Raw genomic sequence first — 20,404 nt, forward strand, 5'->3', positions numbered from 1 at the left:
GGTTAGCAACAGGGGAGTGAGGAGGAGAAGGGGAGAGAAGGTACAGAAAATAAGTAGCATAGACAGTAGGTAGAAAATAGATAAGGGGGAGGGCAAGAATAGTACGGGAAATATAGAATCTAAAGAACTTGAGACACATGGTCATAAACTAAAGGGGGGGAATGGTAGGGGTAGGGGGGTAGGGTGGAGGGGAATGAAGGGGGGAATAGAACGACTGTAATGGCATAATCAATAAAAAAAGAAATTAGAAAAAAAAAAGGATATTATCCAGATCATGCCACAAGTAAACTACTGCTACTCACACACTTTAAGCACATGTACAAGTAGCATCTGAATGTTTGGATATACGTATTCCAGGTTCTGTATTTCCTGAATCATCCCGGTTTTTGTATGTGCAAAACATTGTTATTTGAGGGTCTGATCTTTAAGCAGAGGTGCTCTTTTGTTTGGAAAAGAGGGCTAATTTGAAAAATACTAGGCAAGCCAGAGGACATATAAAGAATGTGCTGTGACTGATACAAATATTTTTTTTAGCAGGCTTAGATGTGTTTTTTCCAAACTCACACATCCTCTACCCTTCCTCAGTCCTGTTTGCTCAGCTGGATGTCCACAGGGTCCAATTCTCCCTCCAATTGCCCTTGCATGCTAATATAACTATAGCTCACAGGGGTAATTGGTCAGCCTAGAGCAGAATCTGTATGCATCTGTTTATCTACAGTATCTGGCAGCTTCTCCCATGATTTTGCAGTATTAAAATATTACCAGGTACTTTTAGTTTTTGTCTCTTTATAACAAAGCTAAATAGATGTGAATCTTTAAGGATGCTATGTTTTAAGTGCTTCAAAAGCCAGAATATACAAATGCAAATAATATATTGAATACTACCCTTGATGAGTCAGTAAAAGTGATTAACTTCATTAAACCTTGAATTTTGGGTTATTTTTCACATTGTTTGACAACATGGGCAGTACACAGAGCATTTCACCTGCATTCCAACGTAGGATTGCTTATCTTTGAGGATAACCACTGGGGTGACTGAGCTGCAAGCTGAACTAGCCGTGTTTTTCCTGGAATCACATTTTTTTACTTGAAAGAACAGCTGACAAACTATGCTTTTTTCACGTGGGTATATTTTCTCAAAAATGAGTGAAGTGAATGTGTCACTTAAAGGAAAACCACTGACAGGATGTACTTACTGCTGAAAGCATTCAAGTCTTCCAGTGAAAAATTAGAATTTTGAAAAATGTAACATCATTATGAGTTTAACAGCTTGCCAGTACTTACTTTTCTGGCAGGAAGTGGTAGTATTAATTTTTTTAATTAAAAATTAATTTTTAATTAAATCCAATTTAATTTAATCTAATTTATAGAATGAAATGTGTCAACACTGGGAAGACCTGGATTACTCCAGTATTTCCAAATGACCAATGAATGAAGTCACAAAGTCATGTATGGGTTAAGAGGTTTCCAAAGTAAAAAAGGGACTAATAGATTTTAATGTAACAGAGTATGAAACATTTCTTGGTATTGTTTCTGGTCCAAAATTGCAACCAAACTTTGAAAACACATCACATGTTGGGATTTTGTGTTATATCACAAAAGTGCAGTCACTTGAAAAGACTATTAAAACATTCCTTTTTGCCCTGGTTGGCGTGGCTCAGTGGGATGGTAGCTCAATTGGTTGGAACATCATCCCATGAACTGAAAGGTCACAGGTTTGATTCCTCCACGTTGCAGGTTTGGTGCCCAATCACAGTGTGTATGTACAAGGCACAACCAATCTATGTTTCTCTCTCACATTGATGTTTCTCCCCCTCCCTCTCTCCCTCTTTCTAAAATCAGTAAGCATGCCCTTGGGTGAGGAGATATATATATATATATATATATTATAATATATAAAAAAATTAAACATATATATATATATATATATATATATATATATATATATACATATAATTCCTTTTTTCCAAGTGAAGATGATCCCCAACTTAAGATTTTGCATCTTTAAGATGGTGCAAAAATAATACACATTCAGTGGAAACTAGCCAGGCTAAACCATGATATTTGGTAGTTTACATGAGTTAGATGCATTTTCATTTACAGAATTTTCAACATATGATGGGCTTATTGGGACATAACCCCATCATTAAGTCAAGGAGCTTCTGTAGTATATTTGCATGACACTGAATTTCTCCAGAGTTCAACCAGAAAAACAACACAATGGATTGAATGCAAAAGCAGTACAGGAATGCAACTTTCTTTTGTGAAGGCAGGTATTAAAGATCTGCAAACAATGTAAAATCATGGGTCTCTAAATAAAACTACATTGTTAACGTGATGGGTTTATTATTATGTTAAAAAAACTAATAAATAAGCATTTAAATACATGTTTTAATTTAAAATAAAGTCAATACTGATGAAGACAGACTACATAAACAAAAATTCTTTGGAGACTGAAATGATTTTTATGTGTAAAGAAGTTTTGAGACCAAAAATCATGAGAATCATAATTTATCATCACTAAGAAATCATAATTAGTGTAAATGCTGCTTAGAATCACAGCAAAGGAAACTGGAAAATGAACAAGTTTTAAAGCTTTTAAATGGTTGAAATTTTGTCGGAAATGCAACCATATGCTTTGATTTACCAATGCGACAAAGTTTATACTTGTATATGCAACTCTACCAGGTCATTTAATTTATGCATTAACCCAGGATACTTATCAACATTACTTTCATGGCAATAAAAACTTAAGAAAAAAGTCTGATAATACAGTCAAGCCCTATCTTTCACCCTCAGGGAAAATTTTGCTCTTTCATTGTTTCTCCATACAATGATTTCTCTTTTCAGATGACACTGTTGATGAATTAATGCTAATTAATATGCACTTTGTGACAACTCCCACATACAAGTTCCAATTCTGGAAATGTGTCAGTGAAAAGATGTCCAGAACCACTGAGAATGTAACTCCATTGCAGCAAAGGCTTTAAGTAATTCAATATTTCTACATCTAAAATGATACCTAGACATATAGTTAAACACTACGCATTTTATGTACGTTACTCCTCAAAAAACAAGTATTTCCAGAAAATAGTGTTGGACACAGAAAATGTTAAATAAATTGTGTACTAAATCTAGCCATTTGGGTCATCTCTAAGACAAATACACCTCACTCAGAATATTGAGTTTGTCGACTTTAACCCAAGCACATATACCTAATTCTTCTTGAATATGTAACAGATTTTGAGGTTACAGAATAGCATCCTAAGGCTATAATTTTGAATGCATCTAAATGGCATAAAACTAAAAAAAAAAAAAAAAACTTGGCCTATTATACTGATAGTGCTAAAATCTAGAATTTTAATTTTAATAAAGAAAGGGGGAAAAGACAGTCCTTTGTTTTCAAAAAATATTTATTTAAAAATAAGATTTCTAAAAATACATTACATAATACATTTCAAGAGAAGTAAAAATTCCATGATTTAAATTAAAAACAATCTGCAAAGAAAAACAGAAATATTACATGAATAAAACTAAATCACTAAAATAAATTAAAAAACATTATCCTCAAGGTAGACACATAGCTTGTTTTTCATTTTAAGAACCAGTGTAGATGCTTCAGTTAAACAAGTATTATCTCAGATACATGGCTCACACTTGTACATTTTTCCCTCCCTCTTCTCAATCTAGTTTATTTCTCAATTACTATAACCCATATTACCATTAGCATTACAAATGTTACTGAAGATTTTCTTTAAATGTTCTTAGGGGAATAGACAAGGAAAAACAGACAGTGCAGCGGAACAGCACTCACATGTAAACATATGCACTGAGTGAAATAATTACCTAATCAAAAAATAAGATACATGGCACTTGGAACATACCACTATTAAAATAAAAGTCCTTTGTTTAGGGATATATAATATTAGACAATTTGAGATTGATACAAAATTTTAGGAGTCTGTAAATATCACAGACTTCGCCTATTCATTACACTCGTTGGTCAGATTTTTAAAGACTAATTGCAGGGACATAAAGCTCACACGAGCACAATACCCGTGGCTCGGTCCGCCCAAGACCCAATCCTTCCTCCTCAGAATTGCAGCTCACTTGTCCAAGCATCTCTGTGGTGGAAACTCCTCCTATTATATCACTTACTTGCTTTATTCTACCACTGCTAAAGTAGAAATTTCTTTTCATTATTCATCTGTGGTAGACAGAGTAGTAGAGAACTCCACTATCCAGTTACTTGAACAAACACTGTATTCGGCCCCAGTAATTTAAATAACACATAAACAAGCCAAACAACTCAGGACTGATACTGTGGCAACAATATGCAGGGAATACACTGTTGACAATTAGAGAGACATCATGTTGCTTCTTCCCATTTTGTTTTCAAATTTTGCTTTTACCTCTAACAACATATATATCTTTATTTCTATGTTATCGTTTACATGATCCTAAGTCATATTTAATGTAAGCTTCAGACTTGATTCCTTTTTTCCATTCAGAATTCAATGCAAAACCATGTATCATGTCTACATTCAATGAGATAACTTTTTAGTGAAAATGATGCAAAACATTCTGAAACGGGACTACTTTTCCTCTACATATACACTGTTACCTTCTCGCCAGGACTTTAAAGCATTTCAGCCACAGTTTTAAGGACACTCAATGAATGTCTTTAAAATTTATGGAAAAACATAGAAAACCAGAATAGTAAACATAGCAATATTATATTTCGACAACTACAAGTATCTCTAAAGGGTTTTTTTTCCCATTTGTTTGTAAAATGAATCACTAAACAGAAGTAGTTTTTAAAATACTCAACTTTTTATGTGAAGTGAGTAACAACATAGAGACTTTTTTTTGGTCGAGTTCAATTTTCTATTACAGTTTTGTTTAAATCAAGTACATTTGCATTTCTTCCTGGGAAATGTTTATATATATATATATATATGTATATTTTTAAAGTGTTCTTTATCTTTGTTTGCAAAACAGACAATATCATTCTTTAGTGGCATTAAGGATTATACACAGAGAGATGCAGAATTCCTCACTTGTGATCAGAAAGCACCCTGACCTTTCCGTTTCAGCATTCATGAAAAGGGCCCAATAAGCTATTCAGTTCATTTACAGAAATGAAAGTATACTTTTTACTAGTTCTCATGTATTTCTGCAGAAGTAAAGCACAACCAAAATATCTTGTGGGAAGATTATCTTTTGCAACTTCAACCCATGAAACTACTTTTTTAAAGTAGCCAATCTGTATAAAAATACCAAATGAAAAAACATACTAATCTTCCTAACTCAGGAAAAAAGTTCAAATGGGAGGCATTTAAAACCAATTAAATTGAGGCAGCAGTGTGTAAAAACTAAGATCCAGTAATCAAAATTGTTCTTAGTAACATTAAATTCTACCTTATAAACATAAGGATGTCAGATGAAAACTCTCAGTTAACCAAAAAGAAAACAACCTCTTTGGTACAGGAAATAAAAACGTCACTCCATGCTGATGAGTAGCACCAGGATGTTTTAGTTGTCGAGGCTGGAGGACACTGACTTCAGGCACCGGTAGGTTAAACTGTCACCCAATGAACACTGGCAAGAACACAGAGCTTGTGATATGCAGCTAACCTCTCCCTGTAGTTAACAATCAATGCAATTAAACCCTGTACGTAGTCAAAAAGGCAAGCAAAGCCACAACAAGAAACATGCCTGTTTTGTTGCCATTTTATCCACACTACTGTTTATACATAAAACTATCAGTACTGAGAAGAACAGTGTTGAACAACTGTGGCAGGCACCGCATTCCATGTCACAGGTATTCACAATACTAACCGGTATGGAGACGACCTTGGAGGTATCAAGAACTCCAAAACAGCACAATTTTAAAGTGAAAATCACCCCTTATACACAAACTTATCACAAGACTTGTGAAGAGTCCCGGTTTTTTAAAACTTTGGGCAACTTCTGTATTTCTCCTCAGCACTAACTAGCTGCACTTTCTTAACAATTCCTGTTACCACACCCTATGCAATTATAATATTTAACATTTAAAATAATTTCTCAAAGGCATCTGACCGGCTGAAGAGAATCAGCAATATAAATTCCTTAGATAACTCAAACTAAAATGCTCACGTGCATTAAGAACTCTTAGAGTAAAATGTTATCAGCAAGAGACAAGGCTAATGATGGCAGCTGGGGAATTTCCTGACGTCACAGAAATGTTCTAGTCTGCTGATTCCCCACGCTCTCTGTCCGGCCTTCTCACCGTCTTTGTCAGTTCTCCTAATTCCTTTCTACCATTTTGACTACTCACTACTCACTTGTACTTACTGGGGAAAAGGACATGAAAGTAAAAAAATACAATGATAATGAAAAATATCGGCAATACCCAGAACTTAAGAAATTTAAATACCATTGTTATTTCTATTTCCAATTAGCACTAGCAGTCACTATTACAACATCTAAAGAACAGACAAAAACACAGTAAATTTTGTTGTTAAACACTACACAATAATAATGAAAGGGGATGTCTGAAGAAAGTCACTTTCCTGGAGTTAAACCATCATCACCCTGAAGGCAGCAGAAGTGCTAAACAGTAATACACAGAATAAGGACATTGGTTCCAAATATTTTAGGCAAACTGATTCTATTTCTTTTTCACATTCTACTGTAGATTATTCTAGAATTCAATTGAGAATGGCTAAATTCAGAACATGACATTTGTTATTTAGATATAAATTCAGAGGGTGCTTCTTAAAATAGAAGGTAACAAGTGTGAACATTAAATAATAAACTAATTCATTTGTTAACTATAGGTTAACAAGACTAGAAAGTAGAACATACCAAATGTGCATGAGTTACTAACTACATTTGTCAATACTTACATTTTTGAAAACCACAGTGGTAGAACTGGGTAAAAAAACTTCTATTTGTATCTATTAGTAAATTAGGTAATGTAAGTATAAATTTATCAAATAAATTCTATATAGATCTATATATAGTAGAGGTCATGTATAAAACTTATTTAATGAAGCAGCAATAGTAGACTTGAGCTAGGTGATCTATTTCTCCATGAAGTGTAAGGGAAGTATAGAGACCAGAGAAAAATGTAGGGGAGGCTAGCAGCTTTGTTAGTATTAATGCCACCGTAAAGCAGGGCTGGACACACTGTGATTTTATAGCAATTCATCTGAGGACACTCGAACTGCCCCCCGACCTAACACATAGAACACTGTGGCCATACTCTAAGTTACTTCACACTTCCTGACTAAAGTGTTGTCCTAAAGTCTTCATGATTAGCACTCAGAATTATTAACCCCTTTCAAGTAAAACATATTTTCAACTAACTGCTTGTATGGAAGTGACTTGAAAAAGCCCGGTGAAGAATAGTTATAATTAGCTACCATCCTTAGAAAAAAATACCTCTAAATATTAGCAAAAATTTACTAATGTTCATTCTCACAGAACTTTTACCTCTACTTTTATACTAAATTTTATGTAGCTTATGTTCTCTACTCCTATTTACTATTAAAAGTAAACTATGCTTTCTTCTGTTACAGAGATTAATACATTAAAAATTTAAATATAGCTATCTCTTATGTTAACCACAAGTATTTTTAATACAACCCTTAAGCAAAATAGTATTTTTCTTATAATGGAACATTAGTTAACTTAATATTTTTAAACTGTCGGTCTTGGTTACATAGTACCAAAAGCACATTAGCTGAATGCCTACTGTCTGGGGGACTGTGAAGTCAGTCAATTTTTGCCTACACTCTTGAGCCCTTCAAGATTTTTGTTTAAGGAAAAAAACAACAACAACAAATATAATTGTTCGAGAGGTGTAACATACAATGTCTAGGTAAAAATCATTTCCAGAGGCCAAATTAATGACTTTGCTGATGTAAAACATCCCTTAAAATATATTTTGCTTATTAAAATGGAATAAAATGTTTGTGAGAAACTACTTTACCCAATATGCAGACTGTATCAGTTACCTCATGACTCATAATTATTTTCTAACACTCAACACATTATTAGTTATTTTCATGGTTATACAGAATACATAATAAATTGGCTACTAAAGCTACAGCTATGACTCTAAGTAGAAAAATTAAAAAAGAATGGAAGTATAAAAAGAATCATTAACCTTCTACTATTTTAGTGTAATAAAATCAGCAAAAAAAAAAGATTCCAAAACTGAGATTAAAAACACTAAATGTATTTTTTAGATATTCAGTAAGACCCATTAGATACTTGCTTGCCAATGTAACTAAAATTATTTCTGTGTTTTCTAATAAATAGTAATTTTAAAGTTCTGTCTTTTCTAATTCTAAGGACTTAATTTGCCAAAAGAACTCACAGACACAGCAGTGTGGTGATTGCCAGGGAAGGGGAGGGGGAGGGAGGCAGTGGAGGTGGAAGGTGTAGCAGAGACAAATGGCAATGAAAAAACACAACAAAAATAAATAAAAATAAAAGTTTAAAAAATAAAGTAAAATTCATAAAATGGTTTACATCTGTTTACCCTAATCTGATCTAAATGTGTAAATGACAGTAAAAAATATAATATACATAAATAAAACAAAAGTAGTCATCATTTGTATGAACTAGATGTGATATCATAAACACAAACCATTAATTTTCATAAAACATAACAGTTCTGTACATACACTCCCCCTAACGGAGTGTACCTCTGACAGGTTCTGATTTTGGCTATACAATTTACTTGTGGGGCAGTAGTCTCTAGATCCACTCTAATTACACCAATTGCCAAAAGAGGGCGCAGCGAGAACACTAGAGCTCATGTGCTCCCAAGGAAGACCTAACTGCCCGTTAGTTTTTCCTCCTTTAACAAGGATTAACAAAACCCAGTTAAGCATTTGGGGATATATACATATATCCCTTAATATAGAGTCTTATATAAATATATTCATATATTGATATGTACCATTTTTGCCATTCAAACAAAATAAATATATGCCTTGCCTAGTGTATGAGTGTGTATTGCAGTACCAGAGGAGTCAGGCACAGAGGGATCAGGCTAGAGAGGGTATAGAGAAAAGAGGGAAGAGCATGTGCTCTAGAAATGGTAAATCTAAGAAAAACAAAATCCTCGTAGGGTGAAAGGGACACCTCTGGTTCTCATTATTGAGGAAGAAGTTGGCTCTGAGCAGCTCCCATGTACGTTTCCAGGTCACTCCTCCTACTAGATGAAGTATAACTGAGCCTATAAAGTTCTTTAAGGGATCTTCACTTCCCTTTCTTGTTTCCTCAAGGTCCTCATTTGAAAGGAATGTATACAGTTAGGGCATTCAATGGATATCTACCTGTATATTACCTATACATTACTTCCTTATAACAGTCCTGTCACCAAGCCAAATTTGGTCAACATGTTAGCCTGCACAAAATCCAACCCACTCCCATGATGTGAACATACTAATGTGGTTCATTAAGCTCTATAAATACATTTCTCATATTAAATTTACTATGCATCTTATCAGCACCAATACGTATTTTAATCTGCCACGTCTAAACTTTTAGGTAATAAGACAGTATAGTCAGAACATGTAAGACATGGCACTTACATCTCTGAGAACAGCTTATTCCATTATTTTAGAAGATATTTACAGTTTCTGAAAGAAGTAACCACAGTAGAGTTAACCCGCTGACAATGGCAGCTGTTGCTTAGTATCTGTCTCAGGTAGGATTCCCTACTATCAAATTTAAGTAAAAAAAAAAAAAAACTATTGATATGCTGCAAGTAAGTAGACTCCTTCAATCTTCTCTTCAAGGGAAAGACTGTGTATAAAAATTTTCAAAAAAGACACATGGACTTTGCAATATTCTAATGGAAAAAATGTTAAAAATGAATTTTGTTCAAAGCATGCTAAAGGTCTTTTCAAACAAATGTTCTATGCTTTCCAAGAGACCCATCACTCTGAGCAGTTTAAATCTGTACAAAGCTAATAATAAATGTAGATTATTTTATTTTAACGCCATTTCCTAACATTAGCTACAAAAAGGTCTTTCAATGCAAATCATAGTTAGCTAACTAAAATTTAATTTCATTTTGGGTAATTTAGGTATACAAAAGTTATTTACTTATTTTTATTAGTAATTTCCTATAGATAGAATTTCAGGAATAATTGGCCAATATTTATTATATGTAAACCTTCAGTGTGTAATTTTAGATCTACTAGTAGGTATTTTTAATTAAAAGTAAAAAGTATATGTATTTTTTCAAAAGGACAACATTCCTCTTTATACTGTACAGTACACATTACTGGCTACACCAGCATTTTAAAAACACACATCCTGGCATAACTGCACCAAGAAAAGGTATCTGTGGAATTACTGCATATTCGCTTTCCTTTTGCTCAACAAAATCTTAGGGTAAAACAGGAATACATGCCCACTTAGTCAAAATTGTCTACTCGAAGCAAATATATTAACAGCAATGAAAATTACAGCAGTATAGGAGAAAGAAATGGAAATGTGAACATGAAAAAAATTGATTTTTCCTTTAAAATAAGGTAGGTAGTTGGTAATTTAGTGGGGTTTTTGTTGTTGGTGAAGAGAACATTAGAAAGCTACTTCTGAGAAAACACTGCCCTTTTGTTGTTGTTCAGTCCTACGCTGCACTTAATAAAATCTTGCAGCACATATAAAAGAAAGTATTAACATATTTTAAGCTGTATTTGAAAAAGAAAATTTACATGTAAGGTGTAAAACCTGAAGAATTAAATTCAGATTTGGTTAGTACTGTTTAAGAGTGAAAATTTTAAATAAACATCTGAAAATTCCCATAAATTAAAAATCTATAATATTGTCAGATCTAAAAGAAATTATGTACAATGATTTCAATCCAATCACTGCCTTTTGAGCTTAATAACAAAAGCATTTTAAGAAATCCCTGTGGAAAGCTAATTTGAAAGTAAACATGCTTTAAAACTTAAATATAGATCTTGTATTAGTCCCACAACAGGATCAAGATCACTATTAAAATAAAGCCTGGGGCACATTATGACGCCTCAGATTGGTGGGTGGATTTTAATTGACTTGAAGACTGTCATCGTTCTATTATCAGAAAACCTGTAACGCATTTCCAGCATGGAGGACCCATCTGTGCCCACCATCCATCTGTTTAGACGTGATTGGCAAAGTGGTAGGGAACTCGCAGTGGTTGTCTCTGCCTGAAAGGAATAAACCACAGGATCTTCCAACGAGTGCCAAAAACTTCTGAGAAGGTCTGCTGCCATGGCTTTCGGGGCCTCGATCTACAGAAGACAGCATTATTAGTGAAAGACAGCACTCCCATGGTGCACTTCAGTCAACTAAAACAATACAGGTTGGCTGGGGATCCATTACTGGACTCTGATGAATTGTGTCCCAGCATCACAAACACAGCTTTTCTTTCATTACGGCATGCAGCTGAGTTTTAACTCTGGAGAGCAGATATTGTATCTGTGTCGTCAATCAACCTAGAGCAACTTTTGAAGCGGAGGAAAATCTCAGGATTAACAGAATGTGTGTCAACAACACAGTAGCAAATCTCTTTTGATGTACTTTCAGGACAAATAATTTAACTTACTTTAGTTAGACCAGAAACAAGAATGATCAGTCCTTATTTCCTATGAACACTAGCATGGCCAGAAGACCCCACTGTAAGGCAGGGTTATGACTGTCTAGCTCAGGCCTTGGACAAGGCAGGAAGAAACAGCATCATTCCACCATCCACCACATGCACACATTATTTTTCAAATGTGGCCAGTTATTTTCATTTTCATTAAGAACACTACAAACTTTACTTTTATACTTACATTTCTTCACAACAGTTTGACATCTTTTCAATAGATGTTGTATCCTATTAAAAATTAAAAATATATACTCAGACATAAAGTGATCGAAGCTTTATTCTATAGTAATTTCATAGTGTTTTAAAGTCATATCCAGAGAACATATTGAAGATTTAAACAGTTAATATATGAGTACTAAGATTTCTAAATTATCTACAGACATTGCCAAAATTCTAATGGAAAAAACAAAATCAACATCACGTTGTACCCCCCAACATTATTCAGTTATAAAACCTAATTAAAATTGTAGGAGTCTCACTTCATTCATGTTACTTTTCATTAGATTTGCTTCCTTGACAACTCTTTTAAAATATATAGTATCTACCATGTTCTGCTGTGTATGATGCACATGTGGGTATAATGCACACCCACGTTTTTGGCCCAAACAAAAGAAAACCTTTGTTTTAAGTTTTTAATTCAATATTTTTATTCACTTATATTCAAAAACAAAACAGATTATCGTATTCCAGAGCATTATTTTGCATGTGAATATCATTATTTCTTTCTAGAGTTATGCTTTTATTGCATAAGCATAAATAGAAGAATTAAACACACTTATACAGATAGGGAATTAGTACAACCATGTCTAATAAACATCCTTATTTTTTCCTAAAAAATTTGGGCAAAAAAGTGCACATTATATATGGCAAAATACAGTATTTTTAATTCAACTGTCAGTGAATATGCATTAAAAAATAAATACCAAAAATGACAAATGAAAGATAATACTGAATAAAAACCTTCCAAGGGCTAAAGAGAGCTTCTAGTTTTGGATTTCTGTAAACAACCACAATTCAACAAGCCAACCCGTGCATTTGCCTACTACAACACCTAGTATTCTGAAAACTCAAGTGAACTTTCAGAGTACACACAAAAAACTGTTCCTTCATTTCAACAGAAAAGTCAGTCTTTTCACAGTAATACAATTTCTAATGTTTTTTTCTATAAGGCTCAAACAAATGCATAAGAAAAATAACCAAAAAAGGTTGGCTTGGTTTAATTCATGTTAACAGGACATCTACCATTAGACTGAGAAACTGTCATGATAAATAATATCTAAATAATCAAAACAAACGCCATAATCTCAGGTTAGATATACAAGGTTTGTCCAGAAGGTATCCAGCCATGTAACATCAAAAACAAACATCTGCTGAACATACAAGAAACACTGTATACAGGACAATGATGCCTCAGTCCCCTTCCAAGTAGGCACCTTAGGACCCTACACAGTTCTCTCAGTTGCCATCAGCTACCCCCATTTTATTTTCCTGATTCTCACTGATGGTCTGAAATCTCTTCCCTTTCAAAGGTGATCTGAGTTTTGGGAAAAGCCAGAAGTCACAGGGCACCAAATGTGGGCTAAAATGTGGCTGAGTCACCTCAATGATTTGATGTTTCACCAAAAAACGCTGCACAAGACGTGATACACGAGTGGGTGCATCGTCATGATGAAGCTGCCAATCACCAGTTGCCCACAGCTGTGGCCTTCTGAATCATCTGATAGTTTCCATGGAGGAATGGTCAAGCTTAATGCAAAATCTGACACAGATTCCTTGCTCTGCTCACTCGGTCATTTTGAATGTGACAGCCACACAGTACACATGCTCACTCAATGGCATCTACTGCCCCCATTGACTAGTACAGTGAAGTTGTCATTGTTCACACATGTGCATTCCGGTCCACTGTCCTTGGCTGTGTGATTACACTAATGTCATGCAAACCGCTGTCATTATATTAACAATGGCTGACTTTTTCCAGACAGAACTCATGTATTTATATTTCAAATACACTTTAAAGTGTATAAAAATATCTTATTTTTTAATAGATATGTTTATTGATTTCAGAGAGAACAGGGGGTAGGGGTGGGGTTGGGGGGAAGGGGGGAGAGAAAGAGAGAGAAACAAACGTCTATTTACCCTGACTGGGGATTGAACCTGCAACCTTGGTATATTGGGATGACACTCGAACCAACTGAACGACCCAGCCAGAGCCTATCTTCTTTTAAATATACCAAAAATTTCTCTCCTCTTATCTTTTACTAGCTTGCACTTATACACCAAGTAGACTATACTATTACTAAGCAGTACTATTCATGCAAATACTCATGGTTTCAGCTCCAATCCCAAGAACTTCTCTGGTTGTAAAATTTTTCCTTTAATGAAAATAATAAAAAGCACCTTCACTTTAAAAGACTCTTTATAGAAGTTGTATCAATAGCTATAATATTAATTTCTTACATATGAACAGTTGAATAAGTAAAGTTAGCCAATATATGAAAAAAATCAATCTTTTTTTTTTTTTTTTTGATGTGTGAGGAGTCAATAACAGCATTTTCTTTCCAGGTTACCTAGGAATTTGGAACAAGACTGTAGATTTGCAATGTATTCTAGATTAATCAGTTTTCCTATTATGCTTTGAAATTCATAGTAACTGATGACAATTTTATTTATAATTAACCCTTCTTGGTTCTGTTGCATAATTTCCTCAAAATAATGTTTTCCTCTGCGAAAACACAGTCTACAAATACATGACAAGATTGACTAGGGACTTAGAGGAAAGCTGAGCCCCTGTTTTCATCTGTACAGACAGTGAGTGAAGTAGTTTTAATGGTGTCTTGGAAATGCTGAGTGACAGGATGTTCCAAAACAAATGAGACAACTCGTACAAAAATATGAGAAGTCAAGTGCTATTTATACATATAAATGGCAAAAATTGCAGTTGTGAATAATACTTACACACCGGGAATTATTTCAGGATTGAAAAAGCAATTACAAGGTCAGCCTACTGTAACTAGCTAATATTACAGGAAATTTTTACTATGCAGAAATTTACAACTTCATTATAACTTTGAGGAACTTATTTGTGGCAATAAAAGAATCAACTTGAAAGACTTCACATGAGAAAACTTATATTTTCAAGTGTTTTGGACATCCTTCTAGAATCTGGGTCTAGAGAAAAGGAGACTATTACCGATTAAGTCATCATAAGTAGATGGTCATTCTATCAGAGGGCATGATGTCTACCATGACTTTATGAACACAATCTATGAGGGTAAACATTAAGGCTATTTTTTTTCTCTAGTAACAGCAGATGCTAACCTAACACTCAAGCTATCTTGAATGATGTTATACAAAAAAGTATAATATTTGTATGTGATCAACCAAACACGTCACATAGTTTTTGGACTGACATATATACAACACACTCAGAGCAACACAGCATCACAGTTATAAGCACAAAAGAAACAGCAAACTGGAAGAGGAAGAAGTTACGGCTGGCTGCAACACTGACTGTAAGTTATTTTCAACTGCCAACTTAGGTTTAATATACTTTTTGTGTTTCATAAAGCATGAAAATGTAGAAGATTTTAGACTAAGAGTAATTAAAATACATTTTGGTGCACATAATTCTATTCAATTTTAAAGATTCCATACCTTTAGTGACCATTACAAAATGACATATAAGATAATTTCTACCTTTAAAGAGTATACATATAACTTATTAATTCTTAATTTTATATGAAATTCAGCCACTCATAAATATGCACTCTTCAAGAAAAATACAAACCAAGTTTTTATTTTATGTTGCCTACAATCAGAATACCGTATTTCCAAAGAAATATTTGCCTTGATTACAGTCTAGTGATCAAAGCAGCAAAGACTTTCTTTAGTAGGCATATATAACTAAGAGATATATGAGAATGCTTTCCCATTTTAAAACTGAAAGTTTATTTTCTAAAAAATAAGAGTAAACTAGAAAAAGACTTACAGAAATACAAGCTTTACCTATTTTATCAACCAATAAATACTTCATACTTCTGCTGATGGTTGATCTTACCCTAAGAAACAATCTTTCAGATTCAGCCTAAGAAAATATGATTGATTTTAAAATAAAGCTGTATCCTAACTAATAAGATTATACCTAAAATTAAAAAAAGATTTTAGCAGAAAAGAAGAGGGAGGTAGTCACTGCCTCCTAGAAATACTGGGAGGGTTGAGAGGCAAAGAAGAATTTATCAGCAGGCGTTTCCTGGTTAACAGACCTGAGGATTTAGTCCTCTGGGAACAGATACTTTGATGATACAATCCATCCAACTAACTTCCTGCTCAGAGTTCCCTCTCGTCAACCAACACTTCGCCATATAGGTTGTGATAGGGGAGAAAGGATGTGAAGAGTCCTTTGACACACCTGACATAAGGGACTAAAGTGTCAACCTGGTTTCCATGACTATCACTTTCAAGTCTGGAAGTAAGGGTCATTGCTTCTTGGCCTAGTTAACTCTGGAAACATTTTCAATTTGCAATAGTCTCACCTTCAATAAACCTGATTGGCTACATTACTGCCACTGTGCAAAGCTTGGGCCAAACCAAAGACCTGATGCAAGTTAAAAACATTCTCTCAGAGACTCCTTGAAGACAAGTCAGTCTGACCTCAATGACTGCCTGTACTCTTCATTCCTTACCGTGGACCTTCTCGATGTTTCTAATTCTGATGCACATATCTAATTCAATGACTGTTCATTTTGTTTGGAGTTAAAAAAAACTATTCAAAAAATTTTTCACTACTAGAGATTATATACCTGTTTTATCTATTACTGATTTTTACTAATTCTAAGACAGACCTTTTCTTGCCTTCCTAGCACCTCTGCTCAGCACATGGTCAGCATGAAGCTCCTTTAACCTTTGCATCTTCCATAGTACCTAGCAGCATATTTTGTTCAATGTTGAGTGCTCAGTATACATTTGTAGTGCTAAACTAACTGAACACAGAAACAGCATGATTCCTTAATTTACTCCTACAGTTCAAAAAGAAAAAACTTCCTGTTAATATCAGCTATTTCTCCTCTGAAATCAGAACTCACTACTTTCTTATATGAAATAATGGTTCTTAAAGCATTCATCTCCAACACAGGGCCAGCTATATCTTTTATTAGAGATCTGAAATTCACATGAGGATTTAATCAATCATGGAACCAATGTGAGAGGGCAGGAGATTTTACATTATATAGTCACTGAAAATCTCTTTTCAAAATAATTCCCATACATCAAGCCACTTTCAGGAGATAAAACCTTAGGAAAATTACTAAAACTCCATATCTTAATTTTCAAATTATAATACTTACCTCAAAGGTTTTTTTTTTTTAGGGATTAAATGAGCTAATATAAATTAGAGCCCTTAAGAAACTCCTCAACAATTGGCAGACCTGGTTCTTACTTATATTGCCTACTAAACACTTTCTGAAAGACTCAGAGATAACATATTTCAATTACATAAGAATGTAGCTTTCAAAAACTATGTTTAAATGAAAACACACATTTTATAATAAAAGTTAAAATGACCAGGACTCTGGGAAATTACACACATAAAATTTAATATCCAAGAAGGGGCTCATAATCTAGTTGAAATATCAAGTACTAAGTACATAAAACCAAGATTCATTTACTCACTTACCCATCTATCAAAAATTTACTACGTACTTAATAAGACACCGTCCTTAGCGCCCAGGAACTTCAGCCTAGTGGAAGCAGTCAAGTATAGTCAAGTATACAAGCAGTGATTATACAGAAATAGAGAGGATGCCAGAGAGGATGGTTATACACAGTAATGTATTGTGTAAATAAGCCTTACACTAAATATTGGAAACAACTAAAAAATTATGCTTGCAATCAACACTCAAAGTTAACTACTCTTACATTCTTTTATACAGAATTGTTTATACCTTCAGTAACAGTTTTGGTTAACAGTAGAAGTAAGATGAACAAATGTGCCCTTTGGCTGGGACATGGGCTATAACTAATATACTGATGAAATGTGACAGAGAAAAGCATATAAATCATTGTGGAAAAAGATCTGCAAGTTAACTATAAATGAGTCACTATTTTCTCCAATCCTATAATGTTTTAAAGTCAGATCAAAAATTGATGAGGGAAAAATTGAAAGTAAAAAGAAACTTGTAAATGTTTAGCTTCCATTTAATCACTCAAAAATGAGTAATGCTTTAAGAAAATTAAAGTGCACTATTCCCCTGTACTACCATACAAATAGATTTAAATTGTTTTCCATATTTGCAATGGTGGTTTGGAGTTGAATGCTACTAACTCACCACATTGACTCAATAGGATACTTGGCAGATTTTAATTATAAGGATTAATAATCTCAGCACTACATTTATGGGTATTTTTAAAAGACAGGTAAATCCACTAATTATCTCATAATGAGAATGACATTTAATAGAGAGTCTCATTTAAACTAACTTAACATTTTGAACATAAGATACTTTTCACTGCATAACATAACCAAGTAAAAAATAAGTCACTCTTGCATTTATACTTCCTTCTGTATTTATTTAGGTAACTATGGGCCAGTATGGGGGGGGGGGGCATTTTCCCCTTTTATTTTGAAAAGCTTTGCTTTAAGCTACCTTTAGTAATTCAAGCAGCATCCCACAACAGTACCTGTGAGACCAAATGCAAAAGCTCAATTTTTGCTTTGAGAATTTAAAGCCTTTTACAAAACTGCTAGTAAATATATCTGTTCCACCCTACCATGAACCTCACCACAACTGAGAAAAACACTAAGCTCCAGAGACACCATCAAAAGCTTAAGCTATTACATAAACTCCATGGTGCCCAGAAAACAAAAATGCTTGTATACAAAATTCAGATAAACTGTCAGAGCAGTGTCACAGTACACAATAGCTCACTGTCAGAACCGCACCAGAAGGCGCTGTACCAGCTGTTACAGCACTTCGTGATTAACTCTCTCTAAGCCCAGTGACTCAAAACATGACTAACACAATCACCCGGCACTATTAGTATTGCTGGTTGTCAGAATGGACATTATTCTTGGCTGTGTGTGAACTACTGCTCAATAAGAAATCCTGACATCAATTACATTAATAACAACATCACTATCCATTTTACTTAGAAACAGGAAAAAATGCTGAACATTCTAATAAGGAATAATTAGAATAATCTGTTTCCTAAATAAAGAATGCTTTAAAGCTGATTGCTTTGAAACACTTTAATATTAATTTTAGTAAAAATACACAAACACATACATTTAAATCCTGTTTGAAATTAAACCTAGAAATAATCAAACATAATCCTTTAAAATTGGGTTTAAGATTAGTCTAGTCTACAGAAACATCTGGTTGTATTGACTTTTAACCTCAGAAATGAGATTAGGAATCCACTATTCGTAAATTTAAGTAATTTCTAATTATTTTATCTGAGTCAGATAATCTGTTCTTGCTAGGTCTAAAATGACATCAGATTATCATTACTGATTATCCTTCTACTATCAATAAGAAGATGGTAATTTTCCTCTTACACAGAAATGATTTATTTATTCCAAGAAAGAATAATAGGAACAAATCTGAATACTGATATGCTGTTTCCTCAAAACTTCAATCTAACACCTACAAAAAAGATAGCATTTGGTGTTTGTATGTTGTCTAATAGGCCTATATTCAAACTGTGTACACACTTTACATAATGAAATGATATATTCCTACCAGTGTTTTCCCAAAATGCCTCCTGGTCTTTGAGTACAAGAGTATGGGAAGGAGGAAGACTTAATTGGAAAGATTAAATTTACTGTGTTTCCTTCCCTCCCTTTCTTTCTTATGCTACCCGACAAATATATCACTTCTTTCACACTGTAAAGAGAGATCAACAGATTCAGATTATGACAAAAACTTGTCCATAACATGTCCAGGTTTGAAATTTCCTGTAGGTAGTTTTAACTTTTTTATAAAAATGAAGCATGTTTTAGAAAGAAAGCAAAATCTACATTTTTTATTTAAAATATTAAATACTATTGCATATAAGTGCTAATAACTTATTAGATTTAAAATTAAATACTAAATGCATAACAACTTTAAATAATTAAACCTTAATGAACCTTAAATCAATGTGGGGAGAAATGTATTCTGAAAAACCTTAAAAATTTTTTAATCCAAAAATATGATGCTTGAAGTTCACTATGAAAGCCCATGAAAATGCAACAGCAATTTATTGTAATTTTTCAGAGAAACTGGATTCAAGAGGAAGTACACTGACTATGGATTGGACTAACAAATATAATACGGTCTTTGTCTTTCTGGCTCTTAATACTTGCGTTTTTTTTAATGTTTCGCAAATGTGTGATTTCTACATACATCAGACCTCTCTACTACAGAGTATTTTGAGAGAGTACTACATGTATACAGAAAGAGATGAAACTTCGGGAGAGAGCATTATTTAACAAATGTGGTATCCACTCAGTTTTAGAAATAACACAATGTTAGAACCAATCTCTCTACCTTAAGACAATGAAATGTTCCATAGTATAAGAAAATAGAACACTGTGCAATTTGAAAATGCACGTTAACACACTGGCAGCAGGATCACCAGACAGAACCTGATGTTACACAGCAGTCCCCCATTACCTACACGGCATACGGTCCAAGACCACCAACGGGTGACTAAAGCTTTGGATAGTACTGAACCCTATACTTACTGTTTGTTCTCACACACCCAAACACTTTACAGCTA

General features: G+C 33.8%; 1 protein-coding gene across 3 annotated transcripts in view; it reads right to left on the minus strand.

Moving 5' to 3' along the window:
- Positions 1–3,462: 3,462 nt before the first annotated feature.
- Positions 3,463–20,404, minus strand: part of ZDHHC21 (zinc finger DHHC-type palmitoyltransferase 21) — a 70,641-nt gene continuing 53,699 nt past the window's right edge. For all 3 annotated transcript variants that reach the window (XM_037142756.2, XM_037142757.2, XM_037142758.2), the window contains 2 exons: positions 11,832–11,875; positions 3,463–11,288 (listed from right to left, as the gene is read on the minus strand). In XM_037142756.2, the coding sequence (XP_036998651.2) occupies positions 11,156–11,288; positions 11,832–11,875 (177 nt within the window). In that variant the 3' untranslated portion in view covers positions 3,463–11,155. The remainder of the gene's footprint in view (positions 11,289–11,831; positions 11,876–20,404) is intronic.

The sequence above is a fragment of the Artibeus jamaicensis genome, unplaced genomic scaffold (assembly GCF_021234435.1).
Source record: "Artibeus jamaicensis isolate MK-2021 breed Jamaican fruit bat unplaced genomic scaffold, CSHL_Jam_final scaffold_1964, whole genome shotgun sequence".
In the NCBI taxonomy this organism is placed as follows: domain Eukaryota; kingdom Metazoa; phylum Chordata; class Mammalia; order Chiroptera; family Phyllostomidae; genus Artibeus; species Artibeus jamaicensis.